This window comes from Dipodomys ordii, unplaced genomic scaffold, assembly GCF_000151885.1.
Source record: "Dipodomys ordii isolate 6190 unplaced genomic scaffold, Dord_2.0 Scaffold113, whole genome shotgun sequence".
NCBI lineage: Eukaryota > Metazoa > Chordata > Mammalia > Rodentia > Heteromyidae > Dipodomys > Dipodomys ordii.
Window position 1 is genome coordinate 3,149,981 of NW_012267329.1, and position 27,145 is coordinate 3,177,125.

At 39.2% G+C, this 27,145-nt stretch overlaps 1 protein-coding gene across 1 annotated transcript in view; it reads left to right on the forward strand.

Annotated features, from left to right (window-relative positions):
• The window catches only part of Sbf2 (SET binding factor 2), a 298,843-nt gene extending 272,091 nt beyond the window's left edge, over positions 1-26,752 (forward strand). The window contains exons 28-37 of the mRNA XM_013028675.1: positions 398-499; positions 1,416-1,601; positions 11,753-11,879; positions 16,703-16,830; positions 17,848-18,081; positions 19,083-19,187; positions 20,474-20,664; positions 21,221-21,308; positions 24,200-24,331; positions 25,119-26,752. Of these exons, the coding sequence (XP_012884129.1) occupies positions 398-499; positions 1,416-1,601; positions 11,753-11,879; positions 16,703-16,830; positions 17,848-18,081; positions 19,083-19,187; positions 20,474-20,664; positions 21,221-21,308; positions 24,200-24,331; positions 25,119-25,217 (1,392 nt within the window). The 3' untranslated portion in view covers positions 25,218-26,752. The remainder of the gene's footprint in view (positions 1-397; positions 500-1,415; positions 1,602-11,752; positions 11,880-16,702; positions 16,831-17,847; positions 18,082-19,082; positions 19,188-20,473; positions 20,665-21,220; positions 21,309-24,199; positions 24,332-25,118) is intronic.
• Positions 26,753-27,145: the final 393 nt, after the last annotated feature.

A 27,145-nucleotide genomic window follows, 5' to 3' on the forward strand; every position in this document is an offset into this window, starting at 1 on the left:
GCGAGTGCTCTGCCGCTTGAGCCATAGCGCCACTTCCGGTTTTCTAGTGGTTTATTGGAGATAAGAGTCTCACGGACTTTCCTTGCCCAGGCTGGATTTGAACCGTGATCCTCAGATCTCAGCCTCCTGAGTAGCTAGGATTACAGGCGTGAGCCACCAGCACCTGGCTAGGTCTTCTATTTTTGAAGAAATTGTGTACGGTTATTTCATTTTATTACACATTAAACACATTGTTGTAAAAGGTGTCCTCGTTTAATCTTGATTTAACAAGAACTTAAGTATCTAAAACATTACATGGTTCTTTATTCCAACTGCTTTATTCCTAACTTGTTTGGTTATCGATTGTTGACAGCAAGTCTGTCCTCTGATGTATCTAATTTAGCCTCCTGTCTCTTAGCTTCACAGGATAATGCAGCTGGCTGTGGTCATATCCGAAGTACTTGAGAATGGTTCCTCAGTTTTGGTCTGTTTGGAAGAAGGCTGGGACATCACTACACAAGTAAATTGTTACATATGTATTTTCAGATTTCAAGTTAGGCTATAAATTCTAGGGATAAATCTTTTCTGTAATGACTAGTATATTTGTGGGTAGAGAAAGTTCCTGTTAAAAACCACCTGGCAGTCCATCAGGAGGTTCTATGAGCTGTGGGCCCTTACATAGATGAAGCTCTGGCTATCAGGCTTCATAACACAGATGTACCATGCAAACTTGCAGATGGAGCTTTTGACAAGCAATGTGGGGTGTGGACTGTCGTTCCTTAGGTTTGTCGGTCCTTTTTCTGGCTTCTCTAAGCCCTTCATTTTTACTCCAGGATGAAAAGGAAAAGAATAAAGAACACTAATAACCTACACCTACCAAAAAGTAAAATAAAAATGAGCTAATTCCCTAATCTGATCAATTAACCTAGAAAAAAGGACAGTTAAAGATTAAAGTCAAGCTGGGCACTGGTGGCTCACACCTGTAATCCTAGTTACTCAGGAGGCTGAGATCTGAGGATCAGGTTCAAACCCAGCCCAGGCAGGAAAGTCTGTGACTCTAATCTCCAATAAACTACCTAGAAAACCGGAAGTGGCACTGTGGCTCAAGTGGTAGAACGCTTGCCTTGAGCTGAAGAGCTGAGGGATAGCGCCCAAGCCCAGAGTTCAAGCCCCACGAACCACCAAAAAATTAATTTAAAAAAATCAAAGTCATAATTTTATGAAAGAAAACATGTAGCCAAAATGAGTTTGAGTTTTAGTGTTTATTTAGAAAGTTTATAGACTTTATTCAAGTTGTTATACAGGAGCATTTAGGAATAAATTTGCTTTCCAGGTAATTTTGCTTATAAGCTGTCATCAAAAGGAAATGTTTTTATTTTAGCAATAGAATTTTTTCAGTACTGAAATTAATGAGTATCTCTCTGCTTGGGCTCAAGGTGACATCATTGGTGCAGTTACTCAGTGACCCATTTTATAGAACACTTGAAGGCTTTCGGATGTTGGTGGAAAAAGAATGGTTGTCTTTTGGTCATAAATTCAGTCAGCGGAGCAGCTTGACCCTCAATTGTCAGGGCAGTGGTTTTGCTCCAGTCTTCTTACAATTCTTAGACTGTGTACACCAGGTAAGTAAAACTAGTTGAAAATGACCTGATTTGAAAAAGAAAGTAGTAGCATTTATTGCTCATTGCAGTGTTATGCCAGGACCTTCCTGTCATAACTCAAGTTTTTTAGCCATAGGGCATAATGGAAACTTAGCAGTAGACTCTTGGGAACGGAGAAGAAAAGCTAGATGTTCTGAAACTAGGACTGCTAATCTACTACTGGGCTATAGCCTCCAAGTACAATAGTCCACATTCTAAATTACCATTTCCTGTGAAGAGCAAACTTGGTCTCCAAGGCAGAACAGCAAAATTCTCTAGGAAATAGTATGGTCTCTTGCACATGGTCTGCTCAGTTGGAAGGGCTCTACCATGTGCTCATAATCAGAGACCCTGTATGCTGGGTTATGGGATTAACACTGACCAGCTCAATTCTTTGTGAACTAATTGAGGCTAATCAAGAGGCCAGACAGATGCCTGTGTATGTAATCCAGTCAAACCTAATGAGTGTAGGGGGAACATGAATACTCTAGGCTCCTTTTCATCATCCTAGGCAGAACAGTTAGACCCACCTTGGTGGGACCTTGGTCAGGATTGGACTTGAGAATTACAGGGCACTCAACTTTCACAGTGAAGCTTAAATTGGCCTAAAAACAAAAGGAGGATTGACATTTCCAAGCTGTCTTATTTGTACCATAACTCTAGAGATAGGTTCTAGTATGTCAGACATAATAGTGAGACTCTTTGAAATCTATTGGCCCCAAGTACTGGAAAGGTAGAAATATTTTATGGACTCAAAGTTGGACCTAGATCTTCTGAAGAGATCAAGTTAGCATGTAGTTTGCTTTCTTTTTATTCTGTTGATCACTTGCCTTTTTCAATAACTTTATTGAACAACAACACAGCTAATTTACTTAAAATGTATACTTCAATAGTTTTTAGTGTATTCACTGAGTTCCATAATTATTACAGTTGTAGAACATTTTTTTACCCTAAATTAGAATTACTTTTTACTCCCCCTTTCACACCATATACACACAGGAACAGGGTACTATGTTTTTTACTGCTCTAGTTCACTTGTTAAAAGAGTTATTGAATAATTTCAGTTCATCTATGCAAGCAGCCCTTGGAAACACCAGTAACACGGTTGGTTGAGCATGTATGTATTTTTAAATGCTTTGCAGCTAATAATATGTTGTTTTGTTTGAATATTAGCTTTACTCATACTCCTTTCCACAAATACATGAAGGAGAAATTTGTAGAGCATTGTCTCTGAAACAAAGCTTAGCAAGCCAGAGGAGGGGGGAGTAAGCATCTCTTTTCTCTTCTAGATAGCTGAAAGCATGTGAGTCCTTCATGAAAGCACTTATTTTGTTTATTGTCCTATTTCCTGCCTACGCATATCACCACCACTAACAGTAACTTCTAACAGGTATTGACTGCTTACTATGTGCCTCAACTATTCTGAGCACTATATATTGTATGGCTCTTAAGTAATTTTTTGAATGTTTTCCTGGCCTCCCTCATTTATGTTCCTAATGTGTGCCACATATACAGTTCCTTGGTAGCATCTGTAACACTAGCAGAGCATATTTATCTGTGTGTCTGTTGCTTCCTATTTAGACTCAAAATTCTTGGGAACAGGTACTTTGTCATATTTTAGCAGGTAATACAGTTATTTCAATCTCTAAAATGGGGTAGGCATTCTATCAATGAATTGATGAAAAAAATGGTAGTACTAAAGGATCTCATGTTTGCTAGTCAGATGTTCTACCACTTTAACATGGAGTATACCCCAGGCCCTTTTATGTTTTGTTTGTTTTTTGGGGGGGGCCCGGTTGTGAGCCTGAACTCTGGGCCTGGGCGCTGTCCCTCAGCTCTTCGGCTCAAGGCTAGAGCTTGAGCCACAGTGCCACTTCCGGCTTTTTTCATTTTGCTTATGTGGTGCTGAGGAATCGAACCCAGGGCCTCAGGCATGCAAGGCAAGCACTCTACCACTGAGCCATCTTCCCAGCCCCCTTTTATGTTTTATTTTTGGGGAGGGTAGGGTTTTATGTTTTTTTGTCCAGAGGTGACCTCAAACCTAAATCCACCAATTTACAACTTTTCACATAGCTTAGATTTCAGACTTGAGCTGCCGCCACCACACCCACCCCTGGAAATTTGCGTGGCCTTAAGTGTTGTTCGTGCTCTCACTTAAGCCCATCTAGAATTTCCTAACTAGGACTGTTAATACCTTCTGAAAGCTTAGACACAAAGGTGTTACTCCTTTTTGCAAAAACAAACAAGAACTTTAGTGACTCCACATTTCCTACAGAACTCTTCCTCATATATAATATAGTTTCTTCAAACAGAAACTAAATGATAAAAGGAATTTGGGAATATCAGGGAGGAAAAGACATGAGTAAATATAGCAAACTTTCCTTCCCCCCGTGTTTTCTAATTAAGTTTAGCATTTGAAGCAGAAATAGTTAAGATGATTGTAAAGTTAAGATGATCATAAATGGGAAGCATAAAGGGAACTAAAGTTCCTACACTTGGCTGAAACTGATAAAGTATGTACTTTATCAGACTACCAGACATTTTAAATAACACCTACCAGCAACTACTTAGAAAGCTATGTAAAAAGATATACTCACAAAATAAAATGCCTGGCCCAAACACTTGTATGTCAGCTATATAAAGAGATATACTGTAGATGAATCAAAGTTGAAGTAGTCCACAGAAGGCAAATAAAACAGAACAAAGAGAAGGTAAAAAATAAAATGTCTGGTCCAAGCACTAGTATACCAATAATTACATTAAATGCAACTAGTCTAAATATATCATGATCTAACTATATGGTGTATTGTTCAAAGCAGCTTTATTTTTAATAGCCAAAGAGGCTCTAAAATAGGTAAATGGCTAACCTATAAATTTGACAACAGAAAACTATTCATATTAAAACAATAGGAAGAAAAATGACCTGTTGATATATGCAACAACTTGAGCAGATGTCAAGAGTACTATATTAAAAGGAAAAAGCAATCTAAATGTCACATACTATCTGATTCCATATATATGATACTCTTAAAATGACAAAATGGAATATTAATATATATGACAATATGATGAATTATTATGCTCAGTGAAAAAAGCCAACTGGAAAAACTATATACTTAAGTTTATTTACATGAAATCCTTTTTTGTCCTTGTTGTTGTTGGTCATGGGTCCTGAACTCTGGGCCTAGGCGCTGTCCCTGAGCTCTTCAGCTCAAGGCTAGCACTCTGCCACTTGAGCCACCACCCTACTTGGGCTTTTTCTGCTTATGTGGTGCTGAGGAATCGAACCCAACGCCTCATGCATGCAAGGCAAGCACTCTACCACTGAGCTACCTTCCCAGCCATAAAAAAAAAAAAAAAATTTTAAGGCAAAATCATACTGACTGAAGGTACATCAGACATTGTCTGGGCTAGTGGTCAGGTGAAGGAATCATCTACAAAGGACATGAGCAAACTTAAAGATCAGAGAACTTTTCTGTGGCAGTTGTAACTCAACTGTACACAAAAAAACAAAATTTAAACTATATGCTTAAGATAAAGAATTTTCTGTTATATAAATTTGACTTCAGTAAACCTGAAAACGTTCCCGAGCCCAACTCAGTAAATTTGAAATTCCAGAAAAAGAAAACAGCAAGTATTTGGTTTCTTTAGAGAAGAAATTTACCAATCTGGTGCCCAGAGAGCACTTACAAATCTGGCTGCTTGTTCTTTGGAAGGAGGGCAGGAAATGGTCCAGGTATATCCCAGTTGTACTTTTTCTATGCTGTTTTCAGTTCAGTTTCATCACTAACCCAATTGTGCCTGTATCCCCAAGTTCAGAGCTTACCAGGTTTGGGCTTTCTAGAATATATCTTGCTCTGAAGAGGTTAGTCATATGACAACATAGGATAGGAAAGGACCTAGGAGACTTTCCCCCTAAGTTTTTATGTCTTGGACCTCCATTTTCTGAGCTTTTCTGAGTTTGCACAACTACATTCTCAAATTATCTTCCTTCAGACATTGTAGTGTAGTTTCTCCTCTTCTGTCATTCACTAGTTTCTCCCTTCTATTTTCCATATTTTGAATTTTGGCATGTTGCTGTGTGCCTTCCCATTTTCCCATTTATTTTTGTTTGTTTTACTTCTTAAAAATTCTTTTTCTGCTGGTCATTGGTGGCTCATGCCTGTAATCCTAGCTACTCTGGAGGCTGAGATCTGAGATTATGGTTCAAAGCCCTTGAGACTCTTATCTCCAGTTAAGCACCAGAAAACTGGAAGTGGCTCAAGTAAGAGAGTACTTACCTTGAGTTGAAGAGCTCAGACTCAGCATCAGGTCCACAGTTCAAGCCCCATAACTGAAAAAAAAAAAAAAAATCTTTTTTTTTTGGTTGGGAGTACAATTTCAAGGGAATAAGCTAGCATAGTTGAATTTACCCTAAGTTAAATATCCTACTAAATTTGTTTAATCTCTGTATTCACCTTGCAGAATTCTGCATACCTAGATGAGTAAGCAAAAGAATTCATTCATAATCAATAAAACGGGAAGTTCTTGTATAACATCTATTGTTCTCACAAACGGGAACATCATTGTGTCTCACTTGTTGTGACTCCTTGTTGGGAGTCAGGTGCAGGAGTGTGAGGAGGAGTCTAGTGTTAAGAGATAACCAGTATTCTTTGAGTAACCCTTAAGTAGAATGAGTAAAGCAGTTTAATGTGAACTAAAATGTGGAGTAAATTGCATTCATGTTATTCTTAAGATACATTATGATACCAATCTAAAAACAAAATAAAACAGTAAGTTACATAAAGCAACTTGAGAGCAAAGTTTAATTTCTCATATCTGTTTTTAGGGGTAGGGAACCTTCCTTATCTGCCCCAGAACCACTATTATGACCCACACAGCAGACAGTTATGGATAGCCAATGAGAAGCACACATGTATGTCTTAGTGAGTCTTGTATGTTCCCCACCCCTTATAAGAGTTAAAATTCACATGTTTATATAAATTACTTGAAATAAAACAATACAAATTTACTTCTAAACTTAGTTGTTTCCTAGAGAATGCTTCACAAACTGTAGAAAGTAATATCATTCAGGGTCTAACGACCCTCTTAGTATGATTTTCAAATCTAGCTGAATGTTTAAATTATTTCCATTGAAACTGAAAACTGTTCTAGATTTTGTAAAACCCCTTTGAAGCTAATACCTCATACCTGCTAACCTGAATGCAGACAAGTTGTAACAAAGAGCCTGTAACTTTAATTGTAGTAATTTCAGGATGCTTAACTATGATTGGTATCAACTTTGGTCAAACAAATTATTTTGTGCTGAAGATGCATAGTTTATTGAGAACAGAAGTCTATAGTTAGCAAATGATGCTTCTGATTCTTGGTGGCTTAATTATAAGGCAGGGTTTCATCATTTCCTACATACTAGTTTTAGACATTCAAAAAATGCTTTCTTTGAGTGCCTTTCAACTGAACAGTGCTTTACATGACTTCGACTTTCGCCAAATAATTCAGGGACACAAAACAGAGCCAGGCCCAATAATGTGGTTTTTTTTTAAATTCAAAATTAACAACAATAAGTGAAACCTTTCCTGGGTAGAATCTGTTTCTGGCTTGTTAATCATTTCTAACATACTTTGCCAAAAGGCAGTTCATGGACATATGCCTAGACTTGTCCATTAGTACTAATAAAATTACAAAGAAAACACATGAAGTAGTGATCTTAAATTAGAAGTGCCTCATCATCTAAAAAGCCATTGTTTATGCCAGTATATCCAGGTGTCAGATGAATTGTAAATGCTAGATCACTATTTCATAAGAGCAATCTGGCAGAGATGTTTTGTGTTGCTTCTAAAAGAAGGGGCTTAGTTCAAATTATATCATTACAAAATACTTCCTTTTCTTGAAATAGTTGAGCCAAATCTTTCAAAAGAAAATACATCCAAAATACAAAATGAAATTTCAATCTAAATTTTTTAAAAATAAGTTTTCCAAATGAAATATATATTTTCAATATGAATGAAGTACCCCTTTTGTTTCAGCATTGGAGTAAATCTTTGAGCGCATTCTAGAAACTATCATTTCCTACGTTGAGAAAAGTTAACAGTTTGATTTTTGCCATAGATTATTCACATTGTAAATTAGCTCATTAATGTGGTTCTCTGTGTCATTACTACATGCCAGCACCAAGCCAGATTCTACTCCAAAGGCAAAAGTTATTTTCCTTTTGAAGACAGGAAACTTCATTTTGAACTATGTAATCAGCTAATCTGCCCCATGGACACTGGTTACTCTAAAATTTATTCACTCATAGCTGCAAATGATGGAAGCATGGTCTGTTTCTATTGCTGCATCTGGCTGTCTCCCTTTCAACTGAAAACTAGCAAAACTTTACATAATCTAAACTCTTAAAACAAGTTTTCATTAAGTGTTGTAATATTGAGCCCATATAATGGAATTTTTAAATCTTAGGTAAAATGGTTGATAAAGTGCACAATATTTGTTAAATCTTAATTTGTAAAATAATAAGGTTTGGTATTAGCTACTTACTTTTCTTTAATGTATCTAGCCATACCCGTAGTTGTGTATAATATTTCTTATACTTTATTACTTATAATACTTGAAAGCAGAATATAATCTCATTATATGTTATTCCAAAAATGTTGCTCTTTTCTGAGACTTGAGTGATACCTTTTTTATAGACCTTTTAAATTTTACAAAGAATTTAATGGCACATGGACAAAAAGACTATAAAGACTCATGTTTCTCCAAATTCCATTTTAGATTCAGTTCCTATAAATAAGTAAACTGGCAGGTTTCACTCCCTAATGGAAAAAATACTAAAATGCCTTCCATAATTTATCTTCAGTAATATAAAATTATTTTGAATAGCAGAACCCAGATGATACCTGAAAGAAGCAAGTATTCATTTGCATTTTATTAGGGAAAAGCTCAGAAAGAATTAATTTACTGGCTAAGCTGCCTATCATTCCCAATGCTACATAATTATGATTATTTGAAGCACACTTACAATGCATTAGGATAAGAAAAATCTTACGATCAATAGGAAAGAAAATTAACCAAAAGCCATCTTTGAAAAGATTCCTCAAATTGATAAACCTGTAGCTAGACTGAAGCAAATTTTTTTTAAAAAAAAGGAAAGAAGGAAGGGAACCACCAATATTAGAAATGAAGAAAAGGACATAACTACAAACTTGTCAGCCAACAATGTAGGCAAAATGGTAAGTACCCTTGAAAGCCACCCACTACCCCACCTACGCAAAAAGAAATAATTTGAATAGGCCTATATCTATTAAGGAAACTAAGGTCTTTCCACAGTGAAAATTTCAGACCGAGGTGGCCTCACTGATAAATTCACCAACACTTCAGGAAGAAAAAAAAACAAACTCTTCCCTGAAAGTGAAAACAAAGTGACTACTTCCCAATTCAGTCCATTAAGCCAGCATTACCATTAGATGACACAGACTGTAAAAGAAAACTATAGACCATTATCTCTGGTAAATTTTGTCTAGAAAACTTGAATCCAGTGAAATTTAACAGTGTATACTCAGTAAGAAAACAAGCAAGCTTATTTTTTTATAGGTAAAGCATTTTACTGGCTTTGCCAAAAATATACAAATGGCAGAATACATGACATTGTTTTTAGCAAATAAAATGAAGGTCACAGTGAAATACCATTTTACTCCTCTTTACCTGACCATTCACATTTTTTTGTTGTTGTTGTTTGGGGTTTTTTTTAACTGTATTTTTTTTGTCTTTTCTTTTTTGGTACTGGGGATCGAACCCAGGATGTTGCACTTGCTAGGCAAGCGCTTTGCCACTGAGCTACATCCCTGCCCCCATTCACGTTTTTTTAAGAATATGAAGGACCTCAAATTTTCACACACAGCTTTTGGGATTATAAAATTATACAACCATTCTGAAAAACAATTTGGCCAGTTCTTAAAAAGTTATAAACATACACCAACCATTTAGTTCTAAGAATTTTCTAGAGAAAAAAAAGCCTAGGTCCTTACAGAGACTTGTACAGAAGTAGCAGCTCTATGTGTAGTAGCCAAAGTTTTGGGAATCCCCCAATAAGTGATTGAATCTGCTTACATATCATAATCACAGCATAGGACTCAATCTCTTCATTAAAAAATGAAGTAAAAACTGATGAAATTCTATTTGATAGAAATTCCAAAACCCTACAAGGCCCGTGTATGCAGGTCCACTGAATATGGTTCAGATTCTTTTAATGCATCTTCCTAAATTCTGTTTTATTTTGCACTACTTATAAGCTTTCATTCAATGAAAAAGCTAAGAAATGTTGCAAAGTGGACAGGAGAGAGCAATTAAGTCATCACAAAAAATTAGGTTTCTCATTTATGTTTATAATTTTGTTTCATCTGAGAAGATAATATATTTTCCTTCTATTAGAAACTAGGAATAAATAAATGAAGATAATCACATGAAAGTTCATTCTTTTATGTAATTACTCAAAAGCTAAATGAAAGTTCAAGGTCGTGACATGAAAAGTCAAAGAAATTAACAACAACAACAAAAACTCTCCATTGGAAGTGGCGCTATGGCTCAAGCGTTAGAGCGCTCACCTTAAGCTAAAGAGCACAGGGACAGCGCCCATGACCGACAAATACAACAACAAAAGTCAAAGAAATTGAGGCAGCATTTCTCAGATAAAATAGATTCTGAGCTACATATTTAATTTACTCATATTTATATTACTTAATTATTCATAAAATACCTAAAGTTCGGATTAGGGATGAAAAAGTAGCATAGACCTAGAAAGCAGAAATATAAGGAATTGAGCTTCACTCTCAGCACCTAAAGGAAATATATATGGTGTGCAGTTGAGGTAGAAAGGAGTGCTAGAATGATTTGTTTCCATTGCCATAATATGCATGTCCTGTGTAATTTCAGACAATAACAAAATCTGTAAAATAAATGTGAGATTGTTACATTAAATTTCCTCATTAAAAAAAAAACTAGGTTTCTAACCAGATGGTAAAGTTTGATGTCAAGATCATGGCTTAAAATTCCTATTGGTTCATATATTACATACATGCCTGCCCACTTAAGCTGAACAAGTTCGTGTCTTCATGACCAAATTTTACATGGAAAGGAAAGCTATTAGTCTATAGTATTTATTTGAAACAACTTTTAAGCAAGTATGAACTTTTCTCAACCAAGCAAAATTTTCTTAACTGGTCATAAGAAATTGAGCATAACAGAGGTGAGGTTGCCTAGTGGGCTAGGGAGTCACAGGTCATTAGCCTATCCTTGCCAATATAAGATTGCTTCTCAGAATCTCCCTGTGTGGTAAACAACTTCCAAGCTTTGCCCTACTTTTCTCCTCCCATATCACCCTTATACTTTGTATCTAGGACCTTGCTGTTTAACTGGTGAAAAAAATGGTTAAAAGAGTGTGTTCCTGCCCCTCCTTGGCACCTGAAGATTATTTCTTCTGTACTCTTCCTTGTTTCCAAGGCAGTTCTGTATATCTCAGTCCTAGCCTCATTCGTTCTTGCTTTTCTACAGCCTTATTTTTTTACTAGTGACTCTGTTGGTTCCTTATGGATTGCTGGACATGCACACATTTCTTTTGTCCAGAAAATGTCACTTGTTACCTTAAGACACAACTTCATCCTCCTGGTTTTTCCTTTGCCAAAATTCTATGAATGCAATTTTGTAGTTCTGCCACACTGTTATATCACAAAAAGTATTAACTTGTTGATGTGATATCTGTCTAGTGCTTTGTATGGTATACTATAGTGAATGGGGTACAGATGTTACAGCCTAACAAACCAGTGTTCATATTTCAGCTCACTGGTGTTAATAGCCCTGAGTAAATAACTAGCTGTTTCTAAGCTTTTCAAATGAAAAGAGCAATAATGCCTATCTTGCAGTGCTGTCAAAATTAAGCAAGCTATTTAAAAAAACCCTAATATGAAACCTAGTAGATACTTAGAAAAGATTCTTTTTTCCCTATCTCTATGTCTTATAGAGATACAAGTATTTGTTGGATGAATAACCAAATGTTCTCCTGCATATTTCAGGTCAGTACTCACTGACCTGGCATTTACTTTTTGTTCTGATCCTGCCTTTGTTCTTTGCCTTTTATATTTCAGGTGCACAACCAGTATCCAACTGAGTTTGAATTCAATCTCTATTACTTAAAGTTTTTGGCCTTCCACTATGTATCTAATCGGTTTAAAACATTTCTCCTGGATTCAGACTATGAAAGGTTAGAGCATGGTATGTCAACACATTTATACACTCTTATTTCATCTTTGTTAGTTTTGTTTGTTTTTAATGAAAATTATGTCACTACCCGCAAGTAAGACAAGCTCAGAAGTAGAGTTTTAAACTGAGCTACAAGTGTAGAATGAATATGAATAAGTGCCTTATTCTGAGATTTTTTTCTTAACTCTTAAAGATGGCAAGTATTCTTTTTTTTGTTTGTTTTGTCGGTTGTGGGGCTTGAACTCTGGGCCTGAGCACTGTCCCTCAACTCTTCAGCTCAAGGCTAGCACTCTACCACTTGAGCCACAATGCCACTTCAGTTTTCTGGTGGTTTATTGGAGATCAGAGTCTCACAGACTTTCCTGCCTGGGCTGTCTTTGAACTGCAATCCTCAGATCTCAGCCTCTGAGTAGCTAGAATTACAGGCATGAGCCACCAGCACCCGGCAGCAAGTATTTATTCTTATAGGAACTTTGTAAAGTTTACTATTTTGATGCCTCAAAGTTATATCACAGTTATAAAAAATGTTTGACTCAGCCAGGTACTGATGGACCATGCCTATAATCCCAGCTTCTTAGGCTGAGACTCAGAGGATCAAGATTTGAAGCTAGCCAAGGCAGAAAAGTATGCAAGACCCCATTTTCAATAAGCTAACAAAAAGCTAGGCTGGAGTTATGGCTCAAGAGGTAAAGTGCCAACTGAACAAGAGTTCTGAGTTCAAGCCCTGGTTCAAGAAAAAAAAAAGTTTGACTCATAGTTTTTCTATTCCTGGTATAATCTGGTAAAAAGGATACATGGTCCTGGGAGGCAACTTGAATAGCAGCTAATGCCCTATATTCTAAAACAAACAGGCCAGGGTTAAATTCAGCAATTCTAGCTACCATCTATCTACTTTGGTGAAATTTCATACTTCCTGATCCCCAACTTCCTTGTCTTTAAAATGAGGTTATGATAGCCCATTCATTAGGGCCTTGGTAATCACATAAGAAAATAGTTATAAACATATTTGCATTAGCACTTATTAAGCCTTGATAAATTTTAGATGTATTATTACACTTTTGTTTTTTTGTTCTTGTCGGTCATGGGGCTTAAACTATGGGCCTGGGCACTGTCCCTGAGCTCTTCAGCTCAGGGTGAGTGCTCTTCACTTGAGCACGGCACCACTTCTGGTTTTCAAGTGGTTAATTGGAGATAAGAGTTTCACGGACTTTGCTGCCTAGCTGGTTTTGAACCACGATCCTCAGATCTCAGCCTCCTGAGAAACTAGGATTACAGGCTCGAGTCACCAGCGCCAAGATGTTATTATACTTTTTAATAACAATATTGTAAAGATTGTGAAAGACCCTGAAAACATTTCCTAAGGGAAATGTATGTTCCTTTTGTTATTATGGAGATGGGAGAAATATCCATGACTACTTTTGTTAAAAAGATAAGCAAACTAAAAAACAGTGAGCCATATGTAATATATCCTGTGTACCATAGGAGAAAATGTACAAGAAAATAGTTGCCAAAAATCTCATTTAAAATCTGATATAAAAAAATACTTTCTAGGGCAGGCCTTTGAAGTTGCCTACTACATTTCACACTTTTTGGTAGGGACTACTAATCCAGCTGGCCACCATTTTGTTTATACCTGCAGACTCATGGAATTAGAGTATTAGCCTGAGTGAATCACAGCCACAGCTCCATTTCTAGCTTTTCTGGTGGATCATTGGACCTAAGAATCTCAGGGACTTGCCAGCCCTGGCTGGTTTTGAACCACAATCTTCAGATCTGGGCCTCTTGAGTATTCAAGATTACAAGTGCAAGCCACTGGCATCAAATGTTTGGTTCTTAAATAGGCTTATGTTTTGCTAATTAAACTGGTTAGCAAATTACCTTAGCAGCATGAAAATATAGCCAAAGCCAAGGCTTCTACTTTAGCAGATGGTTCTCAATCAGAAAAGCAGCAAGACCTAACACTATGATTCTCAAACTTGACCCAACATTAGAATCACCTGGGAACTTCTCTAAAGCTCACAACACCCAGGAAATACCTCCAGCCAACCAGGTCAGAATCTGGTGGTAGGTCCTAGGACAGCCATAACTTGCTAAAGTACCCAGATAATTCCACTCTGCTATCAAGGCTAACACTGCTGGTACAGTGGATAGAACACACTGAACTAAATTAGAAAGTATTGGTGATGCTGGAAAACTGTTTCATCTCTCTGAGCACCAGTTTTCTCATCTGAAAAACCTGTACAGGCTATTTGTCTACTTCTTACTCATAGGTTAAACAAAATGAAAGGATTAAATTATGTAAAGGAATATAGTTGGTATGTATTGAAAGATCATGATGGCCTGAAAATGCAATTCCTATCCTGTGTCCTAATCTCATGTTATTTTCATAAAATACATAACATGCATTTAGGATCCTAGAGTGTCATTGCTGAAGAGCCCTCTCTCTTTCCCACTCTCTGGACAAATGGCCTAAGGGCCACTTTCCTAATTAGTATCGAAGAAGCCTGATTTTTGTATCCCCAGCCTAGTCTGGATTGCCAGCTTGGGGTCTGTTCCTGTTATGTTAGGAGACACAGGAAATATGAAACTTACACAGTGAAACATCATTTGGGAACAGCTGTAGTAACTAACCTTTTACCTGCCAAGATCAAAAGTGTAGGACCCTCAATCACTGCTGATGGGATGCATCAGTCATAATTAAGATTTCATCAGAAAATCCTAAATAACATGAACTCTCCCTTGTCTTTGAAGAGTAATAGAGATTATAATGGTGATTAGATAATACTACATAATAATCGTGATTGTAATAATGGATTGTAGGATTATAAACTGACGGAATCTGACACTAGTCAAATGATATGAGCTGTTTTTAAGGTAATCTGTTTGATTTTGTGAGCTGTTTTTAAGTTGTTCCCTTTTCATATACACATATTAAGACAGCCAGTTGGACATTGTAAGAAAAGCCCATTGTTCTTGGATCCATTTACCAGTTGTCACTAGAATGGAGAAAGGGGCTTGCTGAGGAAGGGAAGGCCAGTTCTTGAGCTGACTTATGGTTTCAGCTCACTCTCTTGCTGTCTGCAAAGGTACCCAGAGCCTATTTCACATGGGGCTTTACTGCCACATAAGACTCTAATCGATGCCCCCTCTCAAATGGAAAGATAAGTGAGTGGCCTTTAAAAGTTCACTCTAGAGCTGGGTGCCAGTGGCTCACGCCTGTAATCCTAGCTACTCAGGAGGCACAAATCTGAGGATTGCTGTTCAAAGCTAGCCCTGGCAGGAAAAGCCGTGAAACTCTTATCTTCAATAAACCACCAGAAAACCGGAAGTGGCACTGTGGCTCATGTGGTAAAGAGCTAGCCTTGAGCTGAAAAGCTGAGGAACAGTGCCCAGGCTCAGAGTTCAAGCCCCATGACTGACCAAAAAAAAAAAGGTTCACTCTAACTTCTAGTACAGTCTCAGTTTTGAGCACTGGAGTCACTTGGGAAAGTCTTAAAATGCTTAATAGCCAAGGCTCATCCCAAGAGATTCTGAAATAATTGGTCTCAAGTGAATCTGAGAATTGAGGGGTTTTAAGCCTTTATTTTTTAATTTGACTTAAGGTTTAGAACCACTGCAATAGACTCTGCAGTAAAGAATCAAAGTCCCCATGGCTCACACCTGTAACCTTAGCTACTCAGAAAGCCAAAATTTAGAGGATCAAGGTTCAAAGCCAGCCTGAGCAGAAAAGTACACCAGACTTCATTTCCAAAATAGCCAGCAAAAATCCTTAACTGGTAGAGCAACCAGCCAGTAAGCTGGGTGAGCACTAAGCCCTGAGTTAAAACCCTGGTACCAGCAAAAAATAACAGGTGGAGAGGAGGTAGAAAGGGCTCCACATATTAGAGAATTAGTATTGCTTTGAACTTTTCTAATAAACTGGCAAAATTCTTGACTTTAAGCTCAGTTATCTCATTTAAAGAAAGACAGTGCTATTAAGAGATAAATCCTTCCAGGCCTTTTACAGAAATTCTTCCTGCCTCATCCTGACATGTCTTCCTCCCCCATTAAAAAATAAAAGTAGGCTCATGTGAGCAATCCAGTATCTATTTTGAAAGGTATGAAAGTGGTGTCAGAAAACCCTTAAATGCCCTCACTAACTTATGCCTTTGTTTTAAGCACCCAAGGATACAGAAACACACCCTGTCTCCTCTTTTCCGTGAATATCATTTATCTGCTAGACATGAAAAGGCTTTAAATGACTTTATAACAGGCAACAACTTAAAAAAAAGAAACACAAAATTAGGTTTTTAATTGAGTTACATCAAGTTAACTTTTAAGTCTTTCTGTTTTCTCTTGAAAAAAATGTATAGGGCTGCCAAGTGCAAGCTCATCACTCCCTTAATACTAACTACTGAAAAGGCTGAGATCTGAAGATCATGGTTCAAAGCCAGCCCGGGCAAAAAAGGTTGTATGAGACTCTTCAATTAACCACTAAAAAGCCAGAAGTAGAGCTGTGGATCAGTGTCTAGGCCCTGAATTCAAGCCACTGGACCAGCAAAAAAAAAAAAAAAAATGTGTAGAGTATTTCCTGGCACCAACCTATGTGGTTATAGATACATTTGCAGGATACAGAGTAGGAGTGATGTACTGCTCACTGCCTAGAAAACTTAACCAGTTTGTTTTCCTTCCACATAGCTGTAAAGTTACTTCTGCCTTTAGACTGCAGTTACCTTGTAAGGTTTCTGCACATGTATTTCATATGGCTCTAAAACAGCAACATTTCATTTTCATCTATTACATATATCATACTTTCAGGTAAAATGTTAACTTCATTCCATTGTATTTATTTGTAGGAACTTTATTTGATGATAAAGGAGACAAGCATGCCAAGAAGGGAATTTGTATTTGGGAGTGCATTGACAGAATGCACAAGCGGAGTCCCATTTTCTTTAATTATTTATATTCACCAGTGGAAATAGAGGTAGAGTAAGAAATCATCGCTCATTTTCAAAATATTTCATGTTAATGTTTTCTTTAGTTTTAGTATATATAAGCTGTTTACATTTCATAAGTATTTAAGCTAAGTCTGATACCAAAAGCTATTTAAAAGCTGGAGCTGCTATAAGTTTGTGTTGTGATAGAAATGAATCACTAAATTCTTGCCAAAAAAAATTAGGTTACCCCTAAAACCTAGAAAGGATAATGTCAAGAGTTAAGATGGAGCTAAAAACCCAACCTGAAAGAAAATCTAAAATGCTTTTGGAGTTTTTTCTTATATCTGTAACCCTTGAGAGGACCAGTGTGGGCAGCAGGGGCATGTGGAGCCAGCCTAATAAGGATGGGTATCTCAGGGCAAAACACTCTGTCATGTGTAGCTGCATAATAGAGACTCTGCGAGCAGGTAGGTTTGTTAAGCGGTACTGCTCCAATGTAGGAGATAGAGGAGGTCCCTATTCTGGGCCCAATGCATTTAGGACCTTCCTCCAGCTACATTCTCCTCAAGAGACCAATGTCAAGTACTCAAATACCCAAAGTCATACTTTAGTTACCCTGAAATTTCCTTGCCCAAATTCAGGCCACTCACAGGCTATTTCTCCAAATCTGCCTCCCAAACTAGTGCTTATACCCCTAATCCCAAAGGTTGTGCCAAAAAAAAAAAAAATGCTGTTTAGCAGGCAGCAGACAGTTTTGCTTCATAGGCTGGGTTTTAGCATTCATGCTGGGTCAAGGTGGGAGGAGTGTTATTGCCAAAGACTGGGAGCTGGAACCAGCTCACTGGAAGCTCCCACTTCATGTAGAATACAGAAATTCTTTTTTTAAACCTGGCCTTCCAGGTGTTAAGGGTGGACAGTATCTTGATGAATAACTTTTAAATATTTATATGGGTGATGTCTGACCTCCTTGCATTCACTTGGGTCCTGAGAATGTCAATGGATAGCCTGTCAGGGTATTCTAAGCCCAAGAAAAAAAACTACATTTCAGAGTTTTCTTTAAACAGGCCCTGAAGCCTAATGTAAATGTCTCCAGCCTCAAGAAGTGGGATTACTATATAGAGGAGACCCTGTCTGCAGGGCCTTCATATGACTGGATGATGCTGGCCCCTAAACACTTCCCCTCTGAAGAGTCCGATCTGGCTGGAAGAGCTGGACCCCAGAGCCAAAGGAGAACAGTGTGGCCATGCTATGATGATGTCTGCTGTACTCAGCCCGATGCTCTCACCAGCCTTTTCAGTGTAAGTCAACACAGGTAGATACATAACCTACAGGCACCATGGACCTTAGAAACACTCGGGAACCAGGCTTGGCCAAGACTGGCTTACAAGCTTCGACTGCTGCTCTCACTCTGGGATGGAGTTAGAGGCAGGACTTCTGAAGAAATCAGATGTGCTATCCTGCATCAGTAGGGTATCATATATAACGATGGAAAAGGAACCTCAATAAAAGACTTCCTAGGATTACAAGGAAGCAATTGAGCAAATACAAATGGAGTTCCATTCAGTAGCTTCCCAACTGTTTTAGCTGTCCATTCAGCTTAGTCAGGTCTGGACTAAAGCTTTTGTGGGTGCTTTACTTCCTCTGGTAAGGAGTGTGGGTAACTGATGGCCTGATGGGATGACTGCCAACCACCTTCTGCAAGGAATATTCTGTCAGTAGTCACCCTAAGGAATGGTTTTAAGCCCTAATGTGGGGCAGATACTTCTTAAGAGTCCTCTGATTTTCTAACCAGAAGGAGTGTGTTGCATTAGGGCACTGAGCTAGATGCCTGTCCAAAGGGAAATCCACTTCCTTGAGCATCTCTTGGTTCATTCTTTCCATGTATATAGTTTGAGTCAGAGTTGAGAGGCCCCTGTGTCAAGGACAGAATATTCAACTCCTAGCCACAGAGGTGACATTATGGTGTTGGCATTTTGGTTTAGCCATCAGATTTATCATGGCTGACCCATGAGAAGGTGATTGTGTTTGGGACACATTTATATTTTTTGCTATTTAAGCCAGTCTGAACCCAAAAAAAAAAAAAATACCTGATGACAGGTGCTAATGATCTTTTATGCCAGCTCATGCTCTCACCAATCTTCCTACCTTGGGAGACCTCAGAAATCACATATTTCCCACCCTCTTCAGCTCCCCTTTGGCCTTGCTGTTTGTCTAGGTCCAGTACAAGAAACAACTCTGGGGCATAACCCTAACCTGTGAAACACTGATCTTTTGGAAAACTCTTTTCATTTCTCTACAGGAAATCGAAAAATTGGAGCATAAATTGAACCAAACCCCAGAGAAGTGGCACCAGTTGTGGGAAAAGGTAACAGCGGACCTTAAGGAAGAGCCAAGAATAGACCATGTGAGTTATCATAGACACCTCTGAGCTATAGAGGGTGCTAGATTAGGTGGGGCCCGCTGCCACAGGTCACAGGACCCAAGGAGTATACAATCAGAAGGATAGAAAGGGAGAGGTCATGTCCTGGTATCCAGGGAAGAAAGCCCCAAACGCCTGAATATTTCCTGAGTGTCTCACTTTACCACAGTGACATAATACTTAGGTTTCAGGGCACAGAATCCAGGGGAAATTACTGGGTTCTTTTCTGTCTTGGTGCCTTTGTGGTTTCAGCTTTTGTTTTATGACACAAGGGAGGAGGGGAATGCCAAAGCCATGTTTGCTCCAGAGAAAGAAGCAGAGAGAGAAAATTAAAATACTTTAAAATGATAGAATACACTACTTTCTATTGCTCACACTCCCCTCTCTGTTTCTGATTTAAGAAACATTTATCAAAGAAATATTTTAAACCAAATACTTCATTTTCTGCTTCTCACACTCCATATTCTGTTTCTGATTTAAGGAACATTTATCAAGCAAATAATATGTACAAGTTACTATGCTGAGTACCAGATCATATATCCTATCCAGTCTACACTGTTGGGGGGTGGGTCCCCCACATCTCATGCATGGGGACAAGGTAAAGAATTTCACTGCTGCATACCCACAGATTTACTTCAGATGCAACAGAAGGGAAAGCAAGACAGATAAGTGTTCAGAGGAGCATATCAGGAAGGATAGGTCAAGAAGAAAAAGAAGAAAACTCTTCAAGGGGCTCTTTCTCTAGGCTCTGTCTCCTGCCTTCAAAAGGCATTTCAGAAGCTATTATTGCACAGGCCAGATAGGTAATGCCTTTATGCCTTTTATCCCAAAAGATGAAATATTTGATTTTTTCTGATTATGCCTATTAAATCTACTTATTTTAATATGGTAACACATTGTTGTAAAATAGATAAAAATCAAATCACAATTTATAACAGAAATAAGATACTATGCCATCACACTTCTAAATGTTCATATGAAAGAAATTATATACTATAAATCTTCCTTTTTACTTAATGTTAAAATATATATCCTTCACTGTGCAAAAATCAGTATATTTTAGTAGCTTCCTAGAATTGCATCATATAGAAATATCATATGTATTTATCTTGCCTAAAAATTTTATTATAAATAACCCCAGAACAAGTATCTTTATACATGCATCTTTGTTCATTAGTCTAATTTTTTTCCTTGGGGTAAATTCATATAGGTGAAATTTCAGTCATTTCAAGTCTCTGTAAAGCTCTCCTATCTCCTATTCTCATTTTCAGTCCCAAAGATACCCACTGGGGTCCCCAGGAATTATGTCTACCAACGTACCTTCCTATCAGAAGAGGCCTATGCTGCACCTCCCAGAGAGCAATGTGGGTGACGAGAATACCAGCATCTCCCCATCCAATGGGGTGGAACGCAGGGCTGCCACGCTCTACAGCCAGTACACATCCAAGAATGATGAAAACAGGTGAGTTGCTGAACCCTGCTCAGTGTGCTCAGAAAGCCCACAGGTCCCTCTGAGCTAGGCTGTGCAGCACAGCCTTTTGTAAATGGGAAATGGATTTGCTTTCATTCCTCAGGATTTTCTAAAAGCTTTATATGGTTATTTGAAGAGGAAAAGTATTACAAGTAAAACAGTGCCAAAATGTTAGTTGTGGTTGATTCCTAATTGTTATTACTTCTGCCAGAGCTTTTGAGTGTATGTATTAGTCAGCACTTTTTCAGTGGTAAAAGGAAATACCAGTCATGCTGGCTGAAGCCAAAAGGAATTTGTTCACATAGGACAGCCAAGGGCATGCCAGTCACACAGTATCTTCAGGCTTCGGTCTGCTTCCAGCTCTGCTTCAGTCATTCCTAACCTGGCAAGCATGGTGCTCCCTAGAGATCTAGAAGCAAAACTCCAGGGAGAACTGGCCAGTTTGGGATCATCTAGGAGCATGGAAAATTGACGAAGAAAAGCAGCATATCCTTCCATAGCATTTTTAGATGAAAAATCAAAACTGTTCTATTGCCATTTCTTCTAGGTCCTTTGAGGGAACACTGTATAAAAGAGGCGCTCTGCTGAAAGGCTGGAAACCCCGTTGGTTTGTTTTAGATATAACGAAACATCAGGTAATTCTGTTTAAGCCTAAAGAAATTACTTCTCTCTAGGGTAACCTTAGTCCCCTGGTATTGTGTGGCTCTCAACAGATAATTTCTCAGGTACAGATTGTTCTGTGAGGGTCTTCTGTACACAGCTGGGGGCTCCTCGAGGGCCCAGGCTGTCCCCAAGCCAGCGTAGCAGTCTTCAGAAGGCAATTCCAAAGTAATCCCTACGTGGTGCGTGCAGTCGAGGCAGGACAGTGGTGTCCAACATGTGCAGACCAAGTAGGACTCTTCTTTAATGCTCAGTTATCTATCTCCTACTCTTAACAGCCGGGTCAGAGGGCTTCAGCCTGTGATGTACATACTTCAAGTATGTGTAAACCTGTGTGTACTCCCCAGAGTACAGGTGTCCTTCAGCCTTACAGCAGAAATATCCACTTGTGATTGAATGGATCAGCATTTATTGCAGCCCACCCCTGTGCATGTTGCTGTACTAGTTACTATAAAAAGACACCACTGCTCCCAAAGATAGTAAAACCTTAGAAGGTTTATATCAGAAGGATACCATTGCAAGGCCTGCCCATTTCAGGATCCCATTTCAAGACCCTTCTCAGTCAATACCTGGGCACAGTGGCACATGCTTGTGTTATCCTAGCTATGTGGGAGGCTGAGAGAGAGAGAGAAAGGTTAACAGTTCTAGGCCATGAGATAGCCTTTCAAAAGGAAGAAGCTGGGCATGGTGGCATGCACCTGTCATACTAGCTAGAACAGAAAATAGGCAGATTATAGCCCAGGCAGAAAAACCCTATCTCAAAAATAACTCGTGCAAAAAAAAAAAGAAAACATGAGGGCTGGAAGTCGAGTTTCAGTGGCTCACACCTGTAATCCTAGCCACTCAGGAGGCTGAGATCTGAGGATCGTCATTAGAAGCCACCCTGAACAGAAGAATCCCAGTGAGACTCTTACCTCCAATTAACCATCAAAAACTGGAAGTGGCACTGTAGAGCACTAGCCTTGAGCACAAGAGGCTCAGGTACAGCACCCTGGCCTTGAGTTCAAGCCCTGCAGCTGACAAAAAGCAAGGGGGCATACCTGGACTGGAGGCATGGTTCATTATTAGAGCTCCTGCCTAACCAGCACAAAACTTGAGTTCAACCTCAGTTTAAAAAAGGAAATGGCAGGGGCAGAGTCCAAAACAGGCAGAGGGGCATATGTCTACTCAGCCCTGGAATTCACAAGAAGTACTAGACTGGACCTTGCTGACCATGTTAGGAAATCTTTGACCATTGTAACGTTTGTAGCAATTGCTCTAGCAGCTGAAGATTAGTCTTGGCATTCAGTGATCTCAAAGAAGGAGGACTCCACCCAACCTCTTGCCCCTGTGTGCCTTTCATGAGTGAGCATTGCATGCCCCCTGTGGTCTTAGCACAGGCCCGGAAGCCTGAGGCATACTGATTCCATGGGTTCATCTGTGCAGTGGAGTCTGCTGTAAAAGACCTGCTTTAGTGGGACCCTGTACAGATGAAGCCTGTATCAGCGGGCCACTTTTGCCTCTTCTTGAGGGGTTTCTTAAAGGTTAGTCCTTGAACTCAGAGCCTGGGCGCTGTCCATTAGTTTTTTTGCTCAAGGCTAGTAGTATTCTACCACTTGAACCACAGCTCCACTTCTGGCTTTTTTGGTGGTTAATTGGAGATAAAAGTTTATGGCCTTTTCTGTCCAGACTTAAGATCTTAGCCTCCTGAGTAGTTAGGATTACAGCTATGCGCCTGTCTAAGCATTTTAAAATATACAAATAGACTCCTTTTTCAGAACTGTGCTTTAAAATAGCAGTGTCTCTAAAATCATAGAGCCTATCCTCTGTAGAAAAGTTCCATTAAACCACTAAATATAATGTAGAAATGTTATTTTTCTATAATTGAAAATTGCATCAAATTATACTTGCATTCTTACCAATCTTTTAGATTTCTTTAATATGGAAGGTATATAGTTTTTCCATTTAGCTGTGCTCATACCATGCCTGAGGGAAGAGAGAGAGAAGTCTGAGACTGGCCCGCAGAGATGGAAACACCAGGCATTCCTGTGCACTGAAGTCCGGCGAGCTCTAACTTTTAATATGCTTTGTCATTTTTTTCTTATTCCAAAAGGAATACATGATCATTACAACACACTAAAACATTTTATAGAAATCTAAAAAATTTTATCTGTCAAACGTTATTTTTGTTGTTGGTGGTGGTTGTGAGGCTTGAACTCCTTAGGACTTTGGTGTTGTCTCTGAGCTGTTTTGCTCAAGGCTAGTGCTCTACCACTTTGAGCCCCAGCACTACTTCTGGTTTTCTGGTGCTTAATTGGAGATAAGAGGCTCATAGACTTTCCATGCTGGCTTTGAACTGCAATCCTCTCAGATCTTAGCCTCCTGAATAGCTAGGGTTACTGGCATATGGCACCAACAACTGGCTAAATGGGAACTTTTTTTTTTCCAGTATGGTAGTTTGAATTCAGGGCTTTGCAGTTGCTAGGCAGGTACATTACTACTGATTGAGCCATACCTCTAACCATTTTTGGCCTCTGCCTGGACCAGTATTCCACCAATTTATACTTTCCACCATAGGTGGAATGACAGGTGCATGCCACAGTGTCCAGCTATTGGTTGAGATGGGTTCTTGGGAATTTATATCTTCATGCTATTTGGCAACTTGCTTTTTTAAAATAATATCTAAACAGTTTTCCCACCAGTTCATTTCCCATCTAGCTTTCCTTCCTAGAAGTGACTGCTGTTACTCATTTTTCTCCATATTCTTCTAGGTTTAGCATATATAATTAAGCAAGATACAGAGGAAAGTAATCAAATACAGTTTGGAAAACAATGCTGTTTTCCCTTTTGGTGTCTCTTGTATCTCACCTGCATCTTTTGGTCCTAGCTACGCTACTATGACTCGGGTGAGGACACGAGCTGTAAAGGCCACATTGATCTGGCCGAAGTGGAGATGGTCATTCCTGCCAGCCCCAGCATGGGGGCCCCAAAGCACACAAGTGACAAGGCATTCTTTGATGTAAGTTGACCCTAGTTCTTTGCTGTTTTCCGTCTGCAAGAATTATGGGCCCTCAGAGCAGTTGGTAGGCACCACAGATGGGTGGTAGTCCTGGCTGTGAGCAGTGTTCCAGAACTTGAAATCTGCACTCTCATCCCAAGCCTGACCTCTCCTAGGTGCCTCTACTTCTCAGGACCACACATGGAAGAATACCTTGTAAAATGCTGTCAGTCACCACCTGCCTTCAACAACAGCTGCTGCTGTTTCTATATCCAGTGGTTTTCCTCCTGACCCCAAACAAAAAGCCTGTTCTTAGTCATACATAATTCTGCCCTAACATCTGCATCAGTGCTGAAGCGGAGACTTATCTAATCCTTAAGAGTCACGTATGGCTCTATAAAGAGCAGAGGTCACATTCCAGGACCCCGCTCAGGCCACGAGGCCATTTCCCTGGCCCTGGGCTTCCTTTAGTACCAACTGAAGAAAGGGGACACAGAGGCTAATTTCAAAGTAAGGATGATGACTTTACTGATTCTTCCCCACACCAGTCAGAGGTGGGCCCAGAAAAATAACTCTCCTCATGTCCCCCTCTCTCTGCCCCTTTTCTCCCCCATTCATATTCCCTGTGACCTTGGAAATGAGAAGAGCAAAGTGCCAAAGGCAGTGATGATACCATAGAGAAGGGGGAGGAGAAGACCGTAGTTGCGGGGCAGCATGTAAAGGAAGACCTCGGGAATTGTTTGCAGCTTGCCCAAAGACACAAAACAACTCTACCCATCATAAGCTTCTCTGTTATTTGGTTTTACAGCTCAAGACCAGCAAACGTGTGTATAACTTCTGTGCCCAGGATGGGCCGAGTGCCCAGCAGTGGATAGACAGGATCCAGAGCTGTATATCTGATGCCTGATGCCCATTGTCATCCTAAGCAGAAGTGGAAAGCTGAGCTGCCATATGGAAAGAAAAGCTTGGGTGGATGAAGAGTCATCCTAGGGCCTGAGCTTCTCGATTCTCCTTTCTACCCCATCTTACCCAGCCCCTCTTACAACACTTGCTACATTCACTTTATCTAATGGATGCATCACACAGGTCTGGTGAAGAGCTCCAGATCATCTCTGTATGTTGCACTGATAGTTCTAACAGGACCTAAGTGGTTAAGAATCAGGAGAATATTCTGAACTACTGTCCTCTTTCCCCCTAGGCAAAATGGCTACCACTTTTCATATGAAGGTCTTTTTTATTTCCCAGTCATAGTTCCTTGGAGTGTTTTTAACAAGAAAAAAAATCAAAACCCTCCAAAGATCATCTTATGCCCTACATAGATTTCCCATCAGAAGTCCCTGCCCTTTTGCCTAACCTTTGAAGTGCTCAGTTTTCTGGTGCTGCCAAAAGGTGCTTCCACGGGCCCTGCTCTGCCATTAAGGTTCACAGCAAGAGAACATCACTGCTCAGTGGCAGGCAAAGAAGAAGCAAACAAGGTTGTCATGAGTTGGGGGGTGGGATGACTTGGCTAGGGGATGGAGCAACATTGACCAGGCCTATGCAGGAAAACTGCTTCTAAGAGGAGTCCTCCAGACCAGAGCTACTCCAGGGATGCAGGGCCTGTGCTCCTGCATGTTCTTCTGCTCCTGGACAGTTCCTTAGACAAAATAACATGCAAAGAGCTGAATGCACTAACTCACAAAGCACTCGCACTGAACTCCTATCAAGTGAAGAAATTGGAAGACTGAAGCCATTACTTATGACCACACAATACTTGTGACAAGGTGGTACCATGACAGGGAAAGTACCCAAAAGCTGCGCACATTCGAAGTCTGTTCTTAGACTCTCCTTCTTATGACAGATACCTTGTGTTTGTTCAGCCTCAAGGTGAGCAGGAGCAGCCTCTCCACATAGCCACTGATACCAGCCTGGGCCAGGTGGCCAGATCAGTTGTGTTTGTTTTCAAATGTTAATATGTTAAATACCAAACTAATATTTCAAAAAATGTGTACATATTTCTGTATCCTTGTTTTCAGATAGCCTGCTTATAATTTAATATAAAATTAACTGAACAGATCCATTCATAAGACTTCAGTAATGAAAGATTCCCTTTTTAAAAAAAATAGAAACTTCTTTGTAGATTAAAATCAGATTTTTCAAACTTAAAATTATCCTCACACTAGAAAATAGAACTGTGTTAATATATAAAGTGGGGGAATAAGAATGAAGGATTTTCTATCATATTCATTTTATAAATTGCCACCTGAGAAAAATGTGGGTTTTGCACATTATTTGTATTTTTCTTTGTATATGAAATAATTTTTGTACTTTGTAAAATATGGAGCCCATTGTACTTCCAGCTATTTGAGATTGTACACAGCGCTTCTTTTGTAACTGGATTCTTTTAACTTTCATGAAGGCTTTACATGCCTTACATTCACTAATAAATTTGAATTGAATTTATTTCTTCATGAAAGTGTCCCTCGTGTCCTGTGGAATAAGCTCATTCTACAGCACACAGCACAGCAGGGGGGTGTTCAGGATTCCTACATTTTGGCAGAAGGTTAGGGTAAGCAAAGCATGACTCACAGGTGCCTTGGTTTTGTCATGTCATTGCTCACATAGCAACAAAGATGCTGGATATGCTGGCCTGAGTTCTGGATACACTCTTGTCGGGGGCCAAAGTTCTCATTCATGGTTCCACCTCACCATTCTTGTAGTAAGCTCTATGAGAATCTGTTTCTTCCCTCTTCTAGGTCATAGGTTCTCCATTTCTGGTATGTGCAATCTGAAAATTTTGAGCATGAGACATGGAAGTCTTGTTGGGCAGCAGACTTTCCTGCGTCAGGGAATTGT